The sequence below is a fragment of the Eucyclogobius newberryi genome, unplaced genomic scaffold (genome assembly GCF_026437365.1).
Source record: "Eucyclogobius newberryi isolate DKJ021-1_F unplaced genomic scaffold, fEucNew1.0.hap1 SCAF_1, whole genome shotgun sequence".
Lineage (NCBI taxonomy): Eukaryota > Metazoa > Chordata > Actinopteri > Gobiiformes > Gobiidae > Eucyclogobius > Eucyclogobius newberryi.
Genome location: NW_027315723.1, coordinates 53,614,209 through 53,640,742, shown reverse-complemented (window position 1 = coordinate 53,640,742; position 26,534 = coordinate 53,614,209). Strand labels below are relative to the sequence as shown.

Genomic DNA, 26,534 nt, shown 5'->3' with positions numbered 1-26,534 from the left:
TCAAGGATTGTGGGTATGTCTGTGCTGACCTCAAGGATTGTGGGTATGTCTGTGCTGACCTCAAGGATTGTGGGTATGTCTGTGCTGACCTCAAGGATTGTGGGTATGTCTGTGCTGACCTCAAGGATTGTGGGTATGTCTGTGCTGACCTCAAGGATTGTGGGTATGTCTGTGCTGACCTCAAGGATTGTGGGTATGTCTGTGCTGACCTCAAGGATTGTGGGTATGTCTGTGCTGACCTCAAGGATTGTGGGTATGTCTGTGCTGACCTCAAGGATTGTGGGTATGTCTGTGCTGACCTCAAGGATTGTGGGTATGTCTGTGCTGACCTCAAGGATTGTGGGTATGTCTGTGCTGACCTCAAGGATTGTGGGTATGTCTGTGCTGACCTCAAGGATTGTGGGTATGTCTGTGCTGACCTCAAGGATTGTGGGTATGTCTGTGCTGACCTCAAGGATTGTGGGTATGTCTGTGCTGACCTCAAGGATTGTGGGTATGTCTGTGCTGACCTCAAGGATTGTGGGTATGTCTGTGCTGACCTCAAGGATTGTGGGTATGTCTGTGCTGACCTCAAGGATTGTGGGTATGTCTGTGCTGACCTCAAGGATTGTGGGTATGTCTGTGCTGACCTCAAGGATTGTGGGTATGTCTGTGCTGACCTCAAGGATTGTGGGTATGTCTGTGCTGACCTCAAGGATTGTGGGTATGTCTGTGCTGACCTCAAGGATTGTGGGTATGTCTGTGCTTCCTTATGGAGGCATCGAGTGGGAAGTGGCTGAACAGAAATGGTTTGGGGGATATTTAAATGACCTTCAAGTTGAGTTTGCTTTGGAAACATGAACATTCCAGTCGTGGCCTTGGCATCGCTCTTATTGTTCTGACCGTTGTTTTGACTCCAGTTTAAGATAAAACTTCAGTGACCGCTTCACTTGGACAGTGGAAGGTGAAGGCGTTTTACTGGCACCGCAGGCACGATAAGGCAAAAGGAAACGCCCATCCGTTCTGCCACGCCCGTGTGGAATGTCACACGCTGACCTTGAGTGACCGTTTCAACGTGTTCTGGAAGAAGGACGATCTGGGTCAAAAGTTTCTGTCGCCACTGTAGTGTCTGTGTCAGAACGTGTCTGTAGTACTTGTGTGTCTGTGTCAGAACGTGTCTGTAGTACTTGTGTGTCTGTGTCAGAACGTGTCTGTAGTACTTGTGTGTCTGTGTCAGAACGTGTCTGTAGTACTTGTGTGTCTGTGTCAGAACGTGTCTGTAGTACTCGTGTCTGTGTCAGAACGTGTCTGTAGTACTCATGTGTCTGTGTCAGAACGTGTCTGTAGTACTCATGTGTCTGTGTCAGAACGTGTCTGTAGTACTCATGTGTCTGTGTCAGAACGTGTCTGTAGTACTCGTGTCTGTGTCAGAACGTGTCTGTAGTACTCGTGTGTCTGTGTCAGAACGTGTCTGTAGTACTCATGTGTCTGTGTCAGAACGTGTCTGTAGTACTCATGTGTCTGTGTCAGAACGTGTCTGTAGTACTCGTGTGTCTGTGTCAGAACGTGTCTGTAGTACTCATGTGTCTGTGTCAGAACGTGTCTGTAGTACTCTTGTGTCTGTGTCAGAACGTGTCTGTAGTACTCATGTGTCTGTGTCAGAACGTGTCTGTAGTACTCATGTGTCTGTGTCAGAACGTGTCTGTAGTACTCGTGTGTCTGTGTCAGAACGTGTCTGTAGTACTCATGTGTCTGTGTCAGAACGTGTCTGTAGTACTCGTGTCTGTGTCAGAACGTGTCTGTAGTACTCGTGTGTCTGTGTCAGAACGTGTCTGTAGTACTCATGTGTCTGTGTCAGAAGGTGTCTGTAGTACTCGTGTGTCTGTGTCAGAACGTGTCTGTAGTACTCATGTGTCTGTGTCAGAACGTGTCTGTAGTACTCATGTGTCTGTGTCAGAACGTGTCTGTAGTACTCATGTGTCTGTGTCAGAACGTGTCTGTAGTACTCATGTGTCTGTGTCAGAACGTGTCTGTAGTACTCATGTGTCTGTGTCAGAACGTGTCTGTAGTACTCATGTGTCTGTGTCAGAACGTGTCTGTAGTACTCGTGTCTGTGTCAGAACGTGTCTGTAGTACTCATGTGTCTGTGTCAGAACGTGTCTGTAGTACTCATGTGTCTGTGTCAGAACGTGTCTGTAGTACTCGTGTCTGTGTCAGAACGTGTCTGTAGTACTCATGTGTCTGTGTCAGAACGTGTCTGTAGTACTCATGTGTCTGTGTCAGAACGTGTCTGTAGTACTCATGTGTCTGTGTCAGAACGTGTCTGTAGTACTCATGTGTCTGTGTCAGAACGTGTCTGTAGTACTCGTGTCTGTGTCAGAACGTGTCTGTAGTACTCATGTGTCTGTGTCAGAACGTGTCTGTAGTACTCATGTGTCTGTGTCAGAACGTGTCTGTAGTACTCATGTGTCTGTGTCAGAACGTGTCTGTAGTACTCATGTGTCTGTGTCAGAACGTGTCTGTAGTACTTGTGTGTCTGTGTCAGAACGTGTCTGTAGTACTCATGTGTCTGTGTCAGAACGTGTCTGTAGTACTTGTGTGTCTGTGTCAGAACGTGTCTGTAGTACTCGTGTCTGTGTCAGAACGTGTCTGTAGTACTCGTGTGTCTGTGTCAGAACGTGTCTGTAGTACTCGTGTCTGTGTCAGAACGTGTCTGTAGTACTCGTGTCTGTGTCAGAACGTGTCTGTAGTACTCATGTGTCTGTGTCAGAACGTGTCTGTAGTACTCATGTGTCTGTGTCAGAACGTGTCTGTAGTACTTGTGTGTCTGTGTCAGAACGTGTCTGTAGTACTCGTGTCAGTGTCAGAACGTGTCTGTAGTACTCATGTGTCTGTGTCAGAACGTGTCTGTAGTACTCATGTGTCTGTGTCAGAACGTGTCTGTAGTACTCGTGTGTCTGTGTCAGAACGTGTCTGTAGTACTCGTGTCTGTGTCAGAACGTGTCTGTAGTACTTGTGTGTCTGTGTCAGAACGTGTCTGTAGTACTCATGTGTCTGTGTCAGAACGTGTCTGTAGTACTCATGTGTCTGTGTCAGAACGTGTCTGTAGTACTCGTGTCTGTGTCAGAACGTGTCTGTAGTACTCATGTGTCTGTGTCAGAACGTGTCTGTAGTACTCGTGTCTGTGTCAGAACGTGTCTGTAGTACTCTTGTGTCTGTGTCAGAACGTGTCTGTAGTACTCATGTGTCTGTGTCAGAACGTGTCTGTAGTACTCATGTGTCTGTGTCAGAACGTGTCTGTAGTACTCGTGTCTGTGTCAGAACGTGTCTGTAGTACTCATGTGTCTGTGTCAGAACGTGTCTGTAGTACTCATGTGTCTGTGTCAGAACGTGTCTGTAGTACTCATGTGTCTGTGTCAGAACGTGTCTGTAGTACTCATGTGTCTGTGTCAGAACGTGTCTGTAGTACTCGTGTCTGTGTCAGAACGTGTCTGTAGTACTCATGTGTCTGTGTCAGAACGTGTCTGTAGTACTCATGTGTCTGTGTCAGAACGTGTCTGTAGTACTCGTGTGTCTGTGTCAGAACGTGTCTGTAGTACTCATGTGTCTGTGTCAGAACGTGTCTGTAGTACTCATGTGTCTGTGTCAGAACGTGTCTGTAGTACTCATGTGTCTGTGTCAGAACGTGTCTGTAGTACTCATGTGTCTGTGTCAGAACGTGTCTGTAGTACTCGTGTGTCTGTGTCAGAACGTGTCTGTAGTACTCTTGTGTCTGTGTCAGAACGTGTCTGTAGTACTCATGTGTCTGTGTCAGAACGTGTCTGTAGTACTCATGTGTCTGTGTCAGAACGTGTCTGTAGTACTCGTGTGTCTGTGTCAGAACGTGTCTGTAGTACTCATGTGTCTGTGTCAGAACGTGTCTGTAGTACTCGTGTCTGTGTCAGAACGTGTCTGTAGTACTCGTGTGTCTGTGTCAGAACGTGTCTGTAGTACTCATGTGTCTGTGTCAGAAGGTGTCTGTAGTACTCGTGTGTCTGTGTCAGAACGTGTCTGTAGTACTCATGTGTCTGTGTCAGAACGTGTCTGTAGTACTCATGTGTCTGTGTCAGAACGTGTCTGTAGTACTCATGTGTCTGTGTCAGAACGTGTCTGTAGTACTCATGTGTCTGTGTCAGAACGTGTCTGTAGTACTCATGTGTCTGTGTCAGAACGTGTCTGTAGTACTCGTGTCTGTGTCAGAACGTGTCTGTAGTACTCGTGTGTCTGTGTCAGAACGTGTCTGTAGTACTCATGTGTCTGTGTCAGAACGTGTCTGTAGTACTCGTGTGTCTGTGTCAGAACGTGTCTGTAGTACTCTTGTGTCTGTGTCAGAACGTGTCTGTAGTACTCATGTGTCTGTGTCAGAACGTGTCTGTAGTACTCGTGTGTCTGTGTCAGAACGTGTCTGTAGTACTCATGTGTCTGTGTCAGAACGTGTCTGTAGTACTCATGTGTCTGTGTCAGAACGTGTCTGTAGTACTCATGTGTCTGTGTCAGAACGTGTCTGTAGTACTCGTGTCTGTGTCAGAACGTGTCTGTAGTACTCGTGTGTCTGTGTCAGAACGTGTCTGTAGTACTCATGTGTCTGTGTCAGAACGTGTCTGTAGTACTCATGTGTCTGTGTCAGAACGTGTCTGTAGTACTCATGTGTCTGTGTCAGAACGTGTCTGTAGTACTCATGTGTCTGTGTCAGAACGTGTCTGTAGTACTCGTGTCTGTGTCAGAACGTGTCTGTAGTACTCGTGTGTCTGTGTCAGAACGTGTCTGTAGTACTCATGTGTCTGTGTCAGAACGTGTCTGTAGTACTCATGTGTCTGTGTCAGAACGTGTCTGTAGTACTCATGTGTCTGTGTCAGAACGTGTCTGTAGTACTCATGTGTCTGTGTCAGAACGTGTCTGTAGCACTCGTGTGTCTGTGTCAGAACGTGTCTGTAGTACTCATGTGTCTGTGTCAGAACGTGTCTGTAGCACTCGTGTGTCTGTGTCAGAACGTGTCTGTAGTACTCGTGTCTGTGTCAGAACGTGTCTGTAGTACTCATGTGTCTGTGTCAGAACGTGTCTGTAGTACTCGTGTGTCTGTGTCAGAACGTGTCTGTAGTACTCATGTGTCTGTGTCAGAACGTGTCTGTAGTACTCATGTGTCTGTGTCAGAACGTGTCTGTAGTACTCATGTGTCTGTGTCAGAACGTGTCTGTAGTACTCGTGTGTCTGTGTCAGAACGTGTCTGTAGTACTCGTGTGTCTGTGTCAGAACGTGTCTGTAGTACTCATGTGTCTGTGTCAGAACGTGTCTGTAGTACTCATGTGTCTGTGTCAGAACGTGTCTGTAGTACTCATGTGTCTGTGTCAGAACGTGTCTGTAGTACTCGTGTCTGTGTCAGAACGTGTCTGTAGTACTCGTGTGTCTGTGTCAGAACGTGTCTGTAGTACTCATGTGTCTGTGTCAGAACGTGTCTGTAGTACTCATGTGTCTGTGTCAGAACGTGTCTGTAGTACTCATGTGTCTGTGTCAGAACGTGTCTGTAGTACTCATGTGTCTGTGTCAGAACGTGTCTGTAGTACTCGTGTGTCTGTGTCAGAACGTGTCTGTAGTACTCTTGTGTCTGTGTCAGAACGTGTCTGTAGTACTCATGTGTCTGTGTCAGAACGTGTCTGTAGTACTCGTGTGTCTGTGTCAGAACGTGTCTGTAGTACTCGTGTCTGTGTCAGAACGTGTCTGTAGTACTCATGTGTCTGTGTCAGAACGTGTCTGTAGTACTCATGTGTCTGTGTCAGAACGTGTCTGTAGTACTCGTGTGTCTGTGTCAGAACGTGTCTGTAGTACTCTTGTGTCTGTGTCAGAACGTGTCTGTAGTACTCGTGTGTCTGTGTCAGAACGTGTCTGTAGTACTCATGTGTCTGTGTCAGAACGTGTCTGTAGTACTCGTGTGTCTGTGTCAGAACGTGTCTGTAGTACTCGTGTGTCTGTGTCAGAACGTGTCTGTAGTACTCATGTGTCTGTGTCAGAACGTGTCTGTAGTACTCATGTGTCTGTGTCAGAACGTGTCTGTAGTACTCATGTGTCTGTGTCAGAACGTGTCTGTAGTACTCGTGTCTGTGTCAGAACGTGTCTGTAGTACTCGTGTGTCTGTGTCAGAACGTGTCTGTAGTACTCATGTGTCTGTGTCAGAACGTGTCTGTAGTACTCATGTGTCTGTGTCAGAACGTGTCTGTAGTACTCATGTGTCTGTGTCAGAACGTGTCTGTAGCACTCGTGTGTCTGTGTCAGAACGTGTCTGTAGTACTCGTGTCTGTGTCAGAACGTGTCTGTAGTACTCGTGTGTCTGTGTCAGAACGTGTCTGTAGTACTCGTGTCTGTGTCAGAACGTGTCTGTAGTACTCATGTGTCTGTGTCAGAACGTGTCTGTAGTACTCATGTGTCTGTGTCAGAACGTGTCTGTAGTACTCGTGTCTGTGTCAGAACGTGTCTGTAGTACTCGTGTCTGTGTCAGAACGTGTCTGTAGTACTCATGTGTCTGTGTCAGAACGTGTCTGTAGTACTCCTGTGTCTGTGTCAGAACGTGTCTGTAGTACTCGTGTGTCTGTGTCAGAACGTGTCTGTAGTACTCATGTGTCTGTGTCAGAACGTGTCTGTAGTACTCATGTGTCTGTGTCAGAACGTGTCTGTAGTACTCATGTGTCTGTGTCAGAACGTGTCTGTAGTACTCGTGTGTCTGTGTCAGAACGTGTCTGTAGTACTCTTGTGTCTGTGTCAGAACGTGTCTGTAGTACTCATGTGTCTGTGTCAGAACGTGTCTGTAGTACTCGTGTGTCTGTGTCAGAACGTGTCTGTAGTACTCATGTGTCTGTGTCAGAACGTGTCTGTAGTACTCATGTGTCTGTGTCAGAACGTGTCTGTAGTACTCATGTGTCTGTGTCAGAACGTGTCTGTAGTACTCGTGTCTGTGTCAGAACGTGTCTGTAGTACTCGTGTGTCTGTGTCAGAACGTGTCTGTAGTACTCATGTGTCTGTGTCAGAACGTGTCTGTAGTACTCATGTGTCTGTGTCAGAACGTGTCTGTAGTACTCATGTGTCTGTGTCAGAACGTGTCTGTAGCACTCGTGTGTCTGTGTCAGAACGTGTCTGTAGCACTCATGTGTCTGTGTCAGAACGTGTCTGTAGTACTCGTGTCTGTGTCAGAACGTGTCTGTAGTACTCGTGTCTGTGTCAGAACGTGTCTGTAGTACTCATGTGTCTGTGTCAGAACGTGTCTGTAGTACTCCTGTGTCTGTGTCAGAACGTGTCTGTAGTACTCGTGTGTCTGTGTCAGAACGTGTCTGTAGTACTCATGTGTCTGTGTCAGAACGTGTCTGTAGTACTCATGTGTCTGTGTCAGAACGTGTCTGTAGTACTCATGTGTCTGTGTCAGAACGTGTCTGTAGTACTCGTGTGTCTGTGTCAGAACGTGTCTGTAGTACTCTTGTGTCTGTGTCAGAACGTGTCTGTAGTACTCATGTGTCTGTGTCAGAACGTGTCTGTAGTACTCGTGTGTCTGTGTCAGAACGTGTCTGTAGTACTCATGTGTCTGTGTCAGAACGTGTCTGTAGTACTCATGTGTCTGTGTCAGAACGTGTCTGTAGTACTCATGTGTCTGTGTCAGAACGTGTCTGTAGTACTCGTGTCTGTGTCAGAACGTGTCTGTAGTACTCGTGTGTCTGTGTCAGAACGTGTCTGTAGTACTCATGTGTCTGTGTCAGAACGTGTCTGTAGTACTCATGTGTCTGTGTCAGAACGTGTCTGTAGTACTCATGTGTCTGTGTCAGAACGTGTCTGTAGCACTCGTGTGTCTGTGTCAGAACGTGTCTGTAGCACTCATGTGTCTGTGTCAGAACGTGTCTGTAGCACTCGTGTGTCTGTGTCAGAACGTGTCTGTAGTACTCGTGTCTGTGTCAGAACGTGTCTGTAGTACTCATGTGTCTGTGTCAGAACGTGTCTGTAGTACTCGTGTGTCTGTGTCAGAACGTGTCTGTAGTACTCTTGTGTCTGTGTCAGAACGTGTCTGTAGTACTCGTGTGTCTGTGTCAGAACGTGTCTGTAGTACTCATGTGTCTGTGTCAGAACGTGTCTGTAGTACTCGTGTGTCTGTGTCAGAACGTGTCTGTAGTACTCGTGTGTCTGTGTCAGAACGTGTCTGTAGTACTCGTGTGTCTGTGTCAGAACGTGTCTGTAGTACTCCTGTGTCTGTGTCAGAACGTGTCTGTAGTACTCGTGTGTCTCTGTCAGAACGTGTCTGTAGTACTCGTGTCTGTGTCAGAACGTGTCTGTAGTACTCGTGTGTCTCTGTCAGAACGTGTCTGTAGTACTCGTGTCTGTGTCAGAACGTGTCTGTAGTACTCCTGTGTCTGTGTCAGAACGTGTCTGTAGTACTCATGTGTCTGTGTCAGAACGTGTCTGTAGTACTCGTGTGTCTGTGTCAGAACGTGTCTGTAGTACTCGTGTCTGTGTCAGAACGTGTCTGTAGTACTCGTGTCTGTGTCAGAACGTGTCTGTAGTACTCCTGTGTCTGTGTCAGAACGTGTCTGTAGCACTGGACAATGCTGTTATGACTATAACATTGGATTGGATAACGAGCTTATGACAAACTGCTCTAGGACAGTTTAATCTTCTCTAAAGGAAAGTAATGAACACTAATAAGATAAGATAAGATAAGATAAGATAAGATAAGATAAAATAAGATAAGATAAGATAAGATAAGATAAGATAAGATAAAATAAGATAAGATAAGATAAGATAAGATAAGATAATCCTTTATTGTCCACACATGTCATCGATACAACGTAGGTAGATCTAATCTCTCATTGAACTTCTTAATCATGAATAAGATTCTTTACCGTTGTTGCACACAAAGTACTTGCAGAGGCAGCCGCACAGACACAGCAGTAACATGGCCGCCACACCACACACGGTCAGGAGGATGACCAGAGCTGGAGCCTCTACAACACAAACACATGTAAACTTTAAAAAAGACTTTAAAAACTTTTATAAAAGAATGTCTCAGACACTTGGACCATCAGCACAGGAGCCCCACAGGGCTGTGTACTTTCTCCCCTGCTCTTCTCCCTGTGACAAACTGCTGCACCTCCAGCCACAACTCTGTAAAACTGATTAAGTTTGCGGACGAAACCACCCTCATCACCATGACGACAACACCCTCATCACCATGACGACAACACCCTCATCACCATGACGACACCACCCTCATCACCATGACGACACCACCCTCATCGCCACGACACCACCCTCATCGCCATGACGACAACACCCTCATCATCAGGACGACAACACCCTCATCACCATGACGACACCACCCTCATCACCATGACGACAACACCCTCATCGCCATGACGACAACACCCTCATCGCCATGACGACACCACCCTCATCGCCATGACGACACCACCCTCATCGCCACGACAACACCCTCATCACGACGACACCACCCTCATCGCCATGACGACACCACCCTCATCGCCATGACGACACCACCCTCATCGCCATGACGACACCACCCTCATCACCATGACGACACCACCCTCATCGCCACAACACCACCCTCATCACCATGACGACACCACCCTCATCACCATGACGACAACACCCTCATCACCATGACGACACCGTCCTCATCACCATGGCGACACCGCCCTCATCACCATTACGACACCACCCTCATTGCCACGACACCACCCTCATCGCCATGACGACAACACCCTCATCGCCATGACGACACCACCCTCATCGCCATGACGACACCACCCTCATCGCCATGACGACACCACCCTCATCGCCATGACGACACCACCCTCATCGCCATGACGACACCACCCTCATCGCCACGACACCACCCTCATCACCATGACGACACCACCCTCATCACCATGACGACAACACCCTCATCACCATGACGACACCGCCCTCATCGCCATGACGACACCACCCTCATCACCATGACGACACCACCCTCATCGCCACGACACCACCCTCATCGCCATGACGACACCACCCTCATCACCATGACGACACCACCCTCATCACCATGACGACAACACCCTCATCGCCATTACGACACCACCCTCATCACCATGACGACACCACCCTCATCGCCATGACGACACCACCCTCATCGCCATGACGACACCACCCTCATCGCCATGACGACACCACCCTCATCGCCACGACACCACCCTCATCACCATGACGACACCACCCTCATCACCATGACGACAACACCCTCATCGCCATGACGACACCGCCCTCATCGCCATGACGACACCACCCTCATCGCCACGACACCACCCTCATCACCATGACGACACCACCCTCATCACCATGACGACAACACCCTCATCACCATGACGACAACACCCTCATCACCATGACGACACCGTCCTCATCACCATGACGACACCGCCCTCATCGCCATGACGACACCAACCTCATCGCCACGACACCACCCTCATCGCCATGACGACACCACCCTCATCGCCACGACAACACCCTCATCGCCACGACACCACCCTCATCACCATGACGACACCACCCTCATCGCCACGACACCACCCTCATCACCATGACGACACCACCCTCATCGCCATGACGACAACACCCTCATCACCATGACGACAACACCCTCATCACCATGACGACACCACCCTCATCACCATGACGACACCACCCTCATCACCATGACGACACCACCCTCATCGCCATGACGACACCACCCTCATCGCCATGACGACACCACCCTCATCGCCATGACGACACCACCCTCATCTTCATGACGACACCACCCTCATCACCATGACGACACCACCCTCATCACCATGACGACACCACCCTCATCGCCATGACGACACCACCCTCATCACCATGACGACACCACCCTCATCACCATGACGACACCACCCTCATCGCCACGACACCACCCTCATCACCATGACGACACTACCCTCATCACCATGACGACAACACCCTCATCACCATGACGACAACACCCTCATCACCATGACGACACCGCCCTCATCGCCATGACGACACCACCCTCATCGCCACGACAACACCCTCATCACGACGACACCACCCTCATCGCCATGACGACAACACCCTCATCGCCATGACGACACCACCCTCATCGCCATGACGACACCACCCTCATCACCATGACGACAACACCCTCATCACCATGACGACACCGTCCTCATCACCATGACGACACCGCCCTCATCACCATTACGACACCACCCTCAACGCCACGACACCACCCTCATCGCCATGACGACAACACCCTCATCGCCATGACGACACCACCCTCATCGCCATGACGACACAACCCTCATCGCCATGACGACACCACCCTCATCGCCATGACGACACCACCCTCATCGCCATGACGACACCACCCTCATCGCCATGACGACACCACCCTCATCGCCACGACACCACCCTCATCACCATGACGACACCACCCTCATCACCATGACGACAAAACCCTCATCACCATGACGACACCGCCCTCATCGCCATGACGACACCACCCTCATCACCATGACGACACCACCCTCATCGCCACGACACCACCCTCATCGCCATGACGACACCACCCTCATCACCATGACGACACCACCCTCATCACCATGACGACAACACCCTCATCGCCATTACGACACCACCCTCATCACCATGACGACACCACCCTCATCGCCATGACGACACCACCCTCATCGCCATGACGACACCACCCTCATCGCCATAACGACACCACCCTCATCGCCATGACGACACCACCCTCATCGCCACGACACCACCCTCATCACCATGACGACACCACCCTCATCACCATGACGACAACACCCTCATCGCCATGACGACACCGCCCTCATCGCCATGACGACACCGCCCTCATCACCATGACGACACCACCCTCATCGCCACGACACCACCCTCATCGCCATGACGACACCACCCTCATCACCATGACGACACCACCCTCATCACCATGACGACAACACCCTCATCGCCATTACGACACCACCCTCATCACCATGACGACACCAACCTCATCGCCACGACACCACCCTCATCGCCATGACCCTCATCACCATGATGACACCACCCTCATCACCATGACGACACCACCCTCATCACCATGACGACACCACCCTCATCGCCACGACACCACCCTCATCGCCATGACGACACCACCCTCATCACCATGAAGACAACACCCTCATCGCCATGACGACAACACCCTCATCACCATGACGACACCACCCTCATCGCCATGACGACACCACCCTCATCGCCACGACACCACCCTCATCACCATGACGACACCACCCTCATCACCATGACGACAACACCCTCATCACCATGACGACAACACCCTCATCACCATGACGACACCACCCTCATCGCCACGACACCACCCTCATCACCATGACGACACCACACTCATCACCATGACGACAACACCCTCATCACCATGACGACACCACCCTCATCACCATGACGACAACACCCTCATCGCCACGACACCACCCTCATCACCATGACGACAACACCCTCATCACCATGACGACACCACCCTCATCACCATGACGACACCACCCTCATCGCCACGACACCACCCTCATCACCATGACGACAGCACCCTTATCACCATGACGACAACACCCTCATCACCATGACGACACCGTCCTCATCACCATGACGACACCGCCCTCATCACCATGACGACACCACCCTCATCGCCACGACACCACCCTCATCGCCATGACGACAACACCCTCATCGCCATGACGACACCACCCTCATCGCCATGACGACACCACCCTCATTGCCATGACGACACCACCCTCATCGCCATGACGACACCACCCTCATCGCCACGACACCACCCTCATCACCATGACGACACCACCCTCATCACCATGACGACAACACCCTCAGCACCATGACGACACCGCCCTCATCACCATGACGACACCACCCTCATCGCCACGACACCACCCTCATCACCATGACGACACCACACTCATCACCATGACGACAACACCCTCATCACCATGACGACACCACCCTCATCACCATGACGACAACACCCTCATCGCCACGACACCACCCTCATCACCATGACGACAACACCCTCATCACCATGACGACACCACCCTCATCACCATGACGACACCACCCTCATCGCCACGACACCACCCTCATCACCATGACGACACCACCCTTATCACCATGACGACAACACCCTCATCACCATGACGACACCGTCCTCATCACCATGACGACACCGCCCTCATCACCATGACGACACCACCCTCATCGCCACGACACCACCCTCATCGCCATGACGACAACACCCTCATCGCCATGACGACACCACCCTCATCGCCATGACGACACCACCCTCATTGCCATGACGACACCACCCTCATCGCCACGACACCACCCTCATCACCATGACGACACCACCCTTATCACCATGACGACAACACCCTCATCACCATGACGACACCGTCCTCATCACCATGACGACACCGCCCTCATCACCATGACGACACCACCCTCATCGCCACGACACCACCCTCATCGCCATGACGACACCGCCCTCATCGCCATGACGACACCACCCTCATCGCCACGACACCACCCTCATCGCCATGACGACACCACCCTCATCGCCATGACGACACCACCCTCATCGCCACGACACCACCCTCATCACCATGACGACACCACCCTCATCACCATGACGACAACACCCTCAGCACCATGACGACACCGCCCTCATCACCATGACGACACCACCCTCATCGCCACGACACCACCCTCATCACCATGACGACACCACACTCATCGCCACGACACCACCCTCATCACCATGACGACAACACCCTCATCACCATGACGACATCACCCTCATCACCATGACGACACCACCCTCATCGCCACGACACCACCCTCATCACCATGACGACACCACCCTTATCACCATGACGACAACACCCTCATCACCATGACGACACCGTCCTCATCACCATGACGACACCGCCCTCATCACCATGACGACACCACCCTCATCGCCACGACACCACCCTCATCGCCATGACGACAACACCCTCATCGCCATGACGACACCACCCTCATCGCCATGACGACACCACCCTCATTGCCATGACGACACCACCCTCATCGCCATGACGACACCACCCTCATCGCCACGACACCACCCTCATCACCATGACGACACCACCCTCATCACCATGACGACAACACCCTCAGCACCATGACGACACCGCCCTCATCGCCATGACGACACCACCCTCATCACCATGACGACACCACCCTCATCGCCACGACACCACCCTCATCGCCATGACGACACCACCCTCATCACCATGACGACACCACCCTCATCACCATGACGACAACACCCTCATCGCCATTACGACACCACCCTCATCCCCATGACGACACCACCCTCATCGCCATGACGACACCACCCTCATCGCCATGACGACACCACCCTCATCGCCATGACGAGACCACCCTCATCGCCATGACGACACCACCCTCATCGCCACGACACCACCCTCATCACCATGACGACACCACCCTCATCTTCATGACGACACCACCCTCATCACCATGACGACACCACCCTCATCGCCATGACGACACCACCCTCATCGCCATGACGACACCACCCTCATCGCCATGACGACACCACCCTCATCGCCATGACGACACCACCCTCATCACTATGACGACACCACCCTCATCACCATGACGACACCACCCTCATCGCCACGACACCACCCTCATCACCATGATGACAACACCCTCATCACCATGACGACACCACCCTCATCACCATGACGACAACACCCTCATCACCATGACGACAACACCCTCATCACCATGACGACACCGTCCTCATCACCATGACGACACCGCCCTCATCGCCATGACGACACCACCCTCATCGCCACGACAACACCCTCATCACGACGACACCACCCTCATCGCCATGACGACACCACCCTCATCGCCATGACGACACCACCCTCATCGCCATGACGACACCACCCTCATCACCATGACGACACCACCCTCATCATCATGACGACACCACCCTCATCGCCACGACACCACCCTCATCACCATGACGACACCACCCTCATCAACATGACGACAACACCCTCATCACCATGACGACACCGTCCTCATCACCATGACGACACCGCCCTCATCACCATGACGACACCACCCTCATCGCCACGACACCACCCTCATCGCCATGACGACAACACCCTCATCGCCATGACGACACCACCCTCATCGCCATGACGACACCACCCTCATCGCCATTACGACACCACCCTCATCGCCATGACGACACCACCTTCATCGCCATGACGACACCACCCTCATCGCCATGACGACACCACCCTCATCGCCATGACGACACCACCCTCATCGCCATGACGACACCACCCTTCTCGCCATGACGACACCACCCTCATCGCCACGACACCACCCTCATCACCATGACGACACCACCCTCATCACCATGACGACAACACCCTCAGCACCATGACGACACCGCCCTCATCGCCATGACGACACCACCCTCATCACCATGACGACACCACCCTCATCGCCACGACACCACCCTCATCGCCATGACGACACCACCCTCATCACCATGACGACACCACCCTCATCACCATGACGACAACACCCTCATCGCCATTACGACACCACCCTCATCCCCATGACGACACCACCCTCATCGCCATGACGACACCACCCTCATCGCCATGACGACACCACCCTCATCGCCATGACGACACCACCCTCATCGCCATGACGACACCACCCTCATCGCCACGACACCACCCTCATCACCATGACGACACCACCCTCATCTTCATGACGACACCACCCTCATCACCATGACGACACCACCCTCATCGCCATGACGACACCACCCTCATCGCCATGACGACACCACCCTCATCGCCATGACGACACCACCCTCATCGCCATGACGACACCACCCTCATCACTATGACGACACCACCCTCATCACCATGACGACACCACCCTCATCGCCACGACACCACCCTCATCACCATGATGACAACACCCTCATCACCATGACGACACCACCCTCATCACCATGACGACAACACCCTCATCACCATGACGACAACACCCTCATCACCATGACGACACCGTCCTCATCACCATGACGACACCGCCCTCATCGCCATGACGACACCACCCTCATCGCCACGACAACACCCTCATCACGACGACACCACCCTCATCGCCATGACGACACCACCCTCATCGCCATGACGACACCACCCTCATCGCCATGACGACACCACCCTCATCACCATGACGACACCACCCTCATCATCATGACGACACCACCCTCATCGCCACGACACCACCCTCATCACCATGACGACACCACCCTCATCAACATGACGACAACACCCTCATCACCATGACGACACCGTCCTCATCACCATGACGACACCGCCCTCATCACCATGACGACACCACCCTCATCGCCACGACACCACCCTCATCGCCATGACGACAACACCCTCATCGCCATGACGACACCACCCTCATCGCCATGACGACACCACCCTTCTCGCCATGACGACACTACCCTCATCGCCACGACACCACCCTCATCACCATGACGACACCACCCTCATCACCATGACGACAACACCCTCATCACCATGACGACACCGCCCTCATCGCCATGACGACACCACCCTCATCACCATGACGACACCACCCTCATCGCCACGACACCACCCTCATCGCCATGACGACACCACCCTCATCACCATGAAGACAACACCCTCATCGCCATGACGACAACACCCTCATCACCATGACGACACCACCCTCATCGCCATGACGACACCACCCTCATCGCCACGACACCACCCTCATCACCATGACGACACCACCCTCATCACCATGACGACAACACCCTCATCACCATGACGACAACACCCTCATCACCATGACGACACCACCCTCATCGCCACGACACCACCCTCATCACCATGACGACACCACACTCATCACCATGACGACAACACCCTCATCACCATGACGACACCACCCTCATCGCCACGACACCACCCTCATCACCATGACGACAACACCCTCATCACCATGACGACACCAACCTCATCGCCACGACACCACCCTCATCGCCATGACGACACCACCCTCATCACCATGACGACAACACCCTCATCGCCATGACGACACCACCCTCATCGCCATGACGACAACACCCTCATCACCATGACGACACCACCCTCATTGCCATGACGACACCACCCTCATCGCCACGACACCACCCTCATCACCATGACGACACCACCCTCATCACCATGACGACAACACCCTCATCACCATGACAAACCACCCTCATCACCATGACAACACCACCCTCATCACCATGACGACACCACCCTCATCGCCACGACACCACCCTCATCACCATGACGACACCACACTCATCACCATGACGACAACATCCTCATCACCATGACGACAACACCCTCATCACCATGACGACACCACCCTCATCACCATGACGACAACACCCTCATCACCATGACGACACCACCCTCATCACCATGACGACAACACCCTCATCACCATGACGACAACACCCTCATCGCCATGACGACAACACCCTCATCCCCATGACGACACCACCCTCATCGCCATGACGACACCACCCTCATCGCCATGACGACAACACCCTCATCGCCATTACGACACCACCCTCATCCCCATGACGACACCACCCTCATCGCCATGACGACACCACCCTCATCGCCACAACACCACCCTCATCACCATGACGACACCACCCTCATTACCATGACGACAACAGCCTCATCACCATGACGACACCGCCCTCATCGCCATGACGACACCACCCTCATCACCATGACGACACCACCCTCATCACCATGACGACAACACCCTCATCGCCATTACGACACCACCCTCATCACCATGACGACACCACCCTCATCGCCACGACACCACCCTCATCGCCATGACCCTCATCACCATGACGACACCACCCTCATCACCATGACGACACCACCCTCATCACCATGACGACACCACCCTCATCACCATGACGACAACGCCCTCATCGCCATGACGACACCACCCTCATCACCATGACGACACCACCCTCATCGCCACGACACCACCCTCATCGCCATGACGACACCACCCTCATCACCATGAAGACAACACCCTCATCGCCATGACGACAACACCCTCATCACCATGACGACACCACCCTCATCGCCATGACGACACCACCCTGATCGCCACGACACCACCCTCATCACCATGACGACACCACCCTCATCACCATGACGACAACACCCTCATCACCATGACGACAACACCCTCATCACCATGACGACACCACCCTCATCGCCACGACACCACCCTCATCACCATGACGACACCACACTCATCACCATGACGACAACACCCTCATCACCATGACGACACCACCCTCATCACCATGACGACAACACCCTCATCGCCACGACACCACCCTCATCACCATGACGACAACACCCTCATCACCATGACGACACCACCCTCATCGCCACGACACCACCCTCATCGCCATGACGACACCACCCTCATCACCATGACGACAACACCCTCATCGCCATGACGACAACACCCTCATCACCATGACGACACCACCCTCATTGCCATGACGACACCACCCTCATCGCCACGACACCACCCTCATCACCATGATGACACCACCCTCATCACCATGACGACAACACCCTCATCACCATGACGACACCACCCTCATCACCATGACGACACCACCCTCATCACCATGACGACACCACCCTCATCGCCACGACACCACCCTCATCACCATGACGACACCACACTCATCACCATGACGACAACATCCTCATCACCATGACGACAACACCCTCATCACCATGACGACACCACCCTCATCGCCACGACACCACCCTCATCGCCATGACGACACCACCCTCATCACCATGAAGACAACACCCTCATCGCCATGACGACAACACCCTCATCACCATGACGACACCACCCTCATCGCCATGACGACACCACCCTGATCGCCACGACACCACCCTCATCACCATGACGACACCACCCTCATCACCATGACGACAACACCCTCATCACCATGACGACAACACCCTCATCACCATGACGACACCACCCTCATCGCCACGACACCACCCTCATCACCATGACGACACCACACTCATCACCATGACGACAACACCCTCATCACCATGACGACACCACCCTCATCACCATGACGACAACACCCTCATCGCCACGACACCACCCTCATCACCATGACGACAACACCCTCATCACCATGACGACACCACCCTCATCGCCACGACACCACCCTCATCGCCATGACGACACCACCCTCATCACCATGACGACAACACCCTCATCGCCATGACGACAACACCCTCATCACCATGACGACACCACCCTCATTGCCATGACGACACCACCCTCATCGCCACGACACCACCCTCATCACCATGATGACACCACCCTCATCACCATGACGACAACACCCTCATCACCATGACGACACCACCCTCATCACCATGACGACACCACCCTCATCACCATGACGACACCACCCTCATCGCCACGACACCACCCTCATCACCATGACGACACCACACTCATCACCATGACGACAACATCCTCATCACCATGACGACAACACCCTCATCACCATGACGACACCACCCTCATCACCATGACGACAACACCCTCATCACCATGACGACACCACCCTCATCACCATGACGACACCACCCTCATCACCATGACGACACCACCCTCATCGCCACGACACCACCCTCATCACCATGACGACACCACACTCATCACCATGACGACAACATCCTCATCACCATGACGACACCACCCTCATCACCATGACGACACCACCCTCATCACCATGACGACACCACCCTCATCGCCACGACACCACCCTCATCACCATGACGACACCACACTCATCACCATGACGACAACATCCTCATCACCATGACGACAACACCCTCATCACCATGACAAACCACCCTCATCACCATGACGACAACACCCTCATCACCATGACGACACCACCCTCATCACCATGACGACAACACCCTCATCACCATGACGACACCACCCTCATCACCATGACGACACCACCCTCATCACCATGACGACACCACCCTCATCGCCACGACACCACCCTCATCACCATGACGACACCACACTCATCACCATGACGACAACATCCTCATCACCATGACGACAACACCCTCATCACCATGACGACACCACCCTCATCACCATGACGACAACACCCTCATCGCCATGACGACAACACCCTCATCGCCATGACGACACCATCCTCATCACCATGACGACACCACCCTCATCGCCACGACACCACCCTCATCGCCATGACGACAACACCCTCATCATCATGACGACAACACCCTCATCACCATGACGACACCACCCTCATCGCCATGACGACAACACCCTCATCGCCATGACGACAACACCCTCATCGCCATGACGACACCACCCTCATCGCCATGACGACACCACCCTCATCACCATGACGACACCACGCTCATCTCCATGACGACACCACCCTCATCACCATGACGACACCACCCTCATCGCCACGACACCACCCTCATCGCCATGACAGCAACACCCTCATCACCATGACGACAACACCCTCATCACCATGACGACACCACCCTCATCGCCATGACGACAACACCCTCATCGCCATGACGACAACACCCTCATCGCCATGACGACACCACCCTCATCGCCATGACGACAACACCCTCATCGCCATGACGACAACACCCTCATCGCCATGACGACACCACCCTCATCGCCATGACGACACCACCCTCATCACCATGACGACACCACCCTCATCACCATGACGACACCACCCTCATCGCCATGACGACACCACCCTCATCACCATGACGACACCACCCTCATCACCATGACGACACCACCCTCATCACCATGACGACAACACCCTCATCGCCATGACGACAACACCCTCATCGCCATGACGACACCACCCTCATCACCATGACGACACCACCCTCATCGCCACGACACCACCCTCATCGCCATGACGACAACACCCTCATCATCATGACGACAACACCCTCATCACCATGACGACACCACCCTCATCGCCATGACGACAACACCCTCATCGCCATGACGACAACACCCTCATCGCCATGACGACACCACCCTCATCGCCATGACGACACCACCCTCATCACCATGACGACACCACGCTCATCTCCATGACGACACCACCCTCATCACCATGACGACACCACCCTCATCGCCAGGACACCACCCTCATCGCCATGACAGCAACACCCTCATCACCATGACGACAACACCCTCATCACCATGACGACACCACCCTCATCGCCATGACGACAACACCCTCATCGCCATGACGACAACACCCTCATCGCCATGACGACACCACCCTCATCGCCATGACGACACCACCCTCATCACCATGACGACACCACCCTCATCACCATGACGACACCGCCCTCATCGCCACGACACCACCCTCATCACCATGACGACACCACCCTCATCACCATGACGACAACACCCTCATCACCATGACGACAACACCCTCATCACCATGACGACACCGTCCTCATCGCCATGACGACACCGCCCTCATCGCCATGACGACACCACCCTCATCGCCACGACACCACCCTCATCGCCATGACGACACCACCCTCATCGCCACGACAACACCCTCATCGCCACGACACCACCCTCATCATCATGACGACACCACCCTCATCACCATGACGACAACACCCTCATCACCATGACGACAACACCCTCATCACCATGACGACACCGTCCTCATCACCATGACGACACCGCCCTCATCGCCATGACGACACCACCCTCATCGCCACGACACCACCCTCATCGCCATGACGACACCACCCTCATCGCCACGACAACACCCTCATCGCCATGACGACACCACACTCATCGCCACGACGACACCACCCTCATCGCCATGACGACACCACCCTCATCGCCATGACGACACCACGCTCATCTCCATGACGACACCACCCTCATCACCATGACGACACCACCCTCATCGCCACGACACCACCCTCATCACCATGACGACACCACCCTCATCGCCATGACGACAACACCCTCATCACCATGACGACAACACCCTCATCACCATGACGACACCACCCTCATCGCCATGACGACAACACCCTCATCGCCATGACGACACCACCCTCATCGCCATGACGACACCACCCTCATCGCCATGACGACACCACCCTCATCGCCATGACGACACCACCCTCATCTTCATGAAGACACCACCCTCATCACCATGACGACACCACCCTCATCACCACGACAACATCCTCATCGCCATGACGACACCACCCTCATCGCCATGACGACACCACCCTCATCACCATGACGACACCACCCTCATCACCATGACGACACCACCCTCATCGCCACGACACCACCCTCATCACCATGACGACAACACCCTCATCACCATGACGACAACACCCTCATCACCATGACGACACCGTCCTCATCACCATGACGACACCGCCCTCATCGCCATGACGACACCACCCTCATCGCCACGACACCACCCTCATCGCCATGACGACACCACCCTCATCGCCACGACAACACCCTCATCGCCATGACGACACCACGCTCATCTCCATGACGACACCACCCTCATCACCATGACGACACCACCCTCATCGCCACGACACCACCCTCATCACCATGACGACACCACCCTCATCGCCATGACGACAACACCCTCATCACCATTACGACAACACCCTCATCACCATGACGACACCACCCTCATCGCCATGACGACAACACCCTCATCGCCATGATGACACCACCCTCATCGCCATGACGACACCACCCTCATCGCCATGACGACACCACCCTCATCTTCATGACGACACCACCCTCATCACCATGACGACACCACCCTCATCACCACGACAACATCCTCATCGCCATGACGACACCACCCTCATCGCCATGACGACACCACCCTCATCACCATGACGACACCACCCTCATCACCATGACGACAACACCCTCATCGCCACGACACCACCCTCATCACCATGACGACACCACCCTCATCACCATGACGACAACACCCTCATCACCATGACGACAACACCCTCATCACCATGACGACACCGTCCTCATCACCATGACGACACCGCCCTCATCGCCATGATGACACCACCCTCATCGCCACGACAACACCCTCATCACGACGACACCACCCTCATCTCCATGACGACACCACCCTCATCGCCATGACGACACCACCCTCATCGCCATGACGACACCACCCTCATCACCATGACGACACCACCCTCATCACCATGACGACACCACCCTCATCGCCACGACACCACCCTCATCACCATGACGACACCACCCTCATCGCCACGACACCACCCTCATCGCCATGACGACACCACCCTCATCACCATGACGACACCAACCTCATCACCATGACGACAACACCCTCATCGCCATTACGACACCACCCTCATCGCCATGACGACACCACCCTCATCGCCATGACGACACCACCCTCATCGCCATGACGACACCACCCTCATCGCCATGACGACACCACCCTCATCGCCATGACGACACCACCCTCATCGCCATGACGACACCACCCTCATCACCATGACGACAACACCCTCATCGCCATGACGACACCACCCTCATCACCATGACGACACCACCCTCATCACCATGACGACAACACCCTCATCGCCATTACGACACCACCCTCATCACCATGACGACACCACCCTCATCGCCACGACACCACCCTCATCGCCATGACCCTCATCACCATGACGACACCACCCTCATCACCATGACGACACCACCCTCATCACCATGACGACACCACCCTCATCACCATGACGACAACGCCCTCATCGCCATGACGACACCACCCTCATCACCATGACGACACCACCCTCATCGCCACGACACCACCCTCATCGCCATGACGACACCACCCTCATCACTATGAAGACAACACTCTCATCGCCATGACGACAACACCCTCATCACCATGACGACACCACCCTCATCGCCATGACGACACCACCCTCATCGCCACGACACCACCCTCATCACCATGACGACACCACCCTCATCACCATGACGACAACACCCTCATCACCATGACGACAACACCCTCATCACCATGACGACACCACCCTCATCGCCACGACACCACCCTCATCACCATGACGACACCACACTCATCACCATGACGACAACACCCTCATCACCATGACGACACCACCCTCATCGCCACGACACCACCCTCATCACCATGACGACAACACCCTCATCACCATGACGACACCAACCTCATCGCCACGACACCACCCTCATCGCCATGACGACATCACCCTCATCACCATGACGACAACACCCTCATCGCCATGACGACACCACCCTCATCGCCATGACGACAACACCCTCATCACCATGACGACACCACCCTCATTGCCATGGCGACACCACCCTCATCGCCACGACACCACCCTCATCACCATGACGACACCACCCTCATCACCATGACGACAACACCCTCATCACCATGACGACACCACCCTCATCACCATGACAACACCACCCTCATCACCATGACGACACCACCCTCATCGCCACGACACCACCCTCATCACCATGACGACACCACACTCATCACCATGACGACAACATCCTCATCACCATGACGACAACACCCTCATCACCATGACGACACCACCCTCATCACCATGACGACAACACCCTCATCACCATGACGACAACACCCTCATCACCATGACGACACCACCCTCATCACCATGACGACACCACCCTCATCACCATGACGAACCCACCCTCATCGCCACGACACCACCCTCATCACCATGACGACACCACACTCATATCCATGACGACAACATCCTCATCACCATGACGACACCACCCTCATCACCATGACGACACCACCCTCATCACCATGACGACACCACCCTCATCGCCACGACACCACCCTCATCACCATGACGACACCACACTCATCACCATGACGACAACATCCTCATCACCATGACGACAACACCCTCATCACCATGACGACACCACCCTCATCACCATGACGACAACACCCTCATCACCATGACGACACCACCCTCATCACCATGACGACAACACCCTCATCACCATGACGACACCACCCTCATCACCATGACGACACCACCCTCATCGCCACGACACCACCCTCATCACCATGACGACACCACACTCATCACCATGACGACAACATCCTCATCACCATGACGACAACACCCTCATCACCATGACGACACCACCCTCATCGCCATGACGACAACACCCTCATCGCCATGACGACAACACCCTCATCACCATGACGACACCACCCTCATCACCATGACGACACCACCCTCATCGCCACAACACCACCCTCATCGCCATGACGACAACACCCTCATCATCATGACGACAACACCCTCATCACCATGACGACACCACCCTCATCACCATGACGACAACACCCTCATCGCCATGACGACAACACCCTCATCGCCATGACGACACCACCCTCATCGCCATGACGACACCACCCTCATCGCCATGACGACACCACCCTCATCGCCATGACAACACCCTCATCACCATGACGACAACACCCTCATCACCATGACGACACCACCCTCATCGCCACGACACCACCCTCATCGCCATGACGACACCACCCTCATCGCCATGACGACACCACCCTCATCGCCACGACACCACCCTCATCACCATGACGACACCACACTCATATCCATGACGACAACATCCTCATCACCATGACGACACCACCCTCATCACCATGACGACACCACCCTCATCACCATGACGACACCACCCTCATCGCCACGACACCACCCTCATCACCATGACGACACCACACTCATCACCATGACGACAACATCCTCATCACCATGACGACAACACCCTCATCACCATGACGACACCACCCTCATCACCATGACGACAACACCCTCATCACCATGACGACACCACCCTCATCACCATGACGACAACACCCTCATCACCATGACGACACCACCCTCATCACCATGACGACACCACCCTCATCGCCACGACACCACCCTCATCACCAT

The 26,534-nt window shown here is 53.7% G+C and overlaps 1 protein-coding gene across 1 annotated transcript in view; it reads right to left on the bottom strand.

The window, feature by feature from the left end:
* Nucleotides 1-26,534, bottom strand: part of LOC140362654 (uncharacterized) — a 68,504-nt gene that overhangs the window by 3,660 nt on the left and 38,310 nt on the right. The window contains exon 6 of the mRNA XM_072448804.1: nt 8,889-8,990. Coding sequence (XP_072304905.1) covers nt 8,889-8,990 — 102 coding nt within the window. The remainder of the gene's footprint in view (nt 1-8,888; nt 8,991-26,534) is intronic.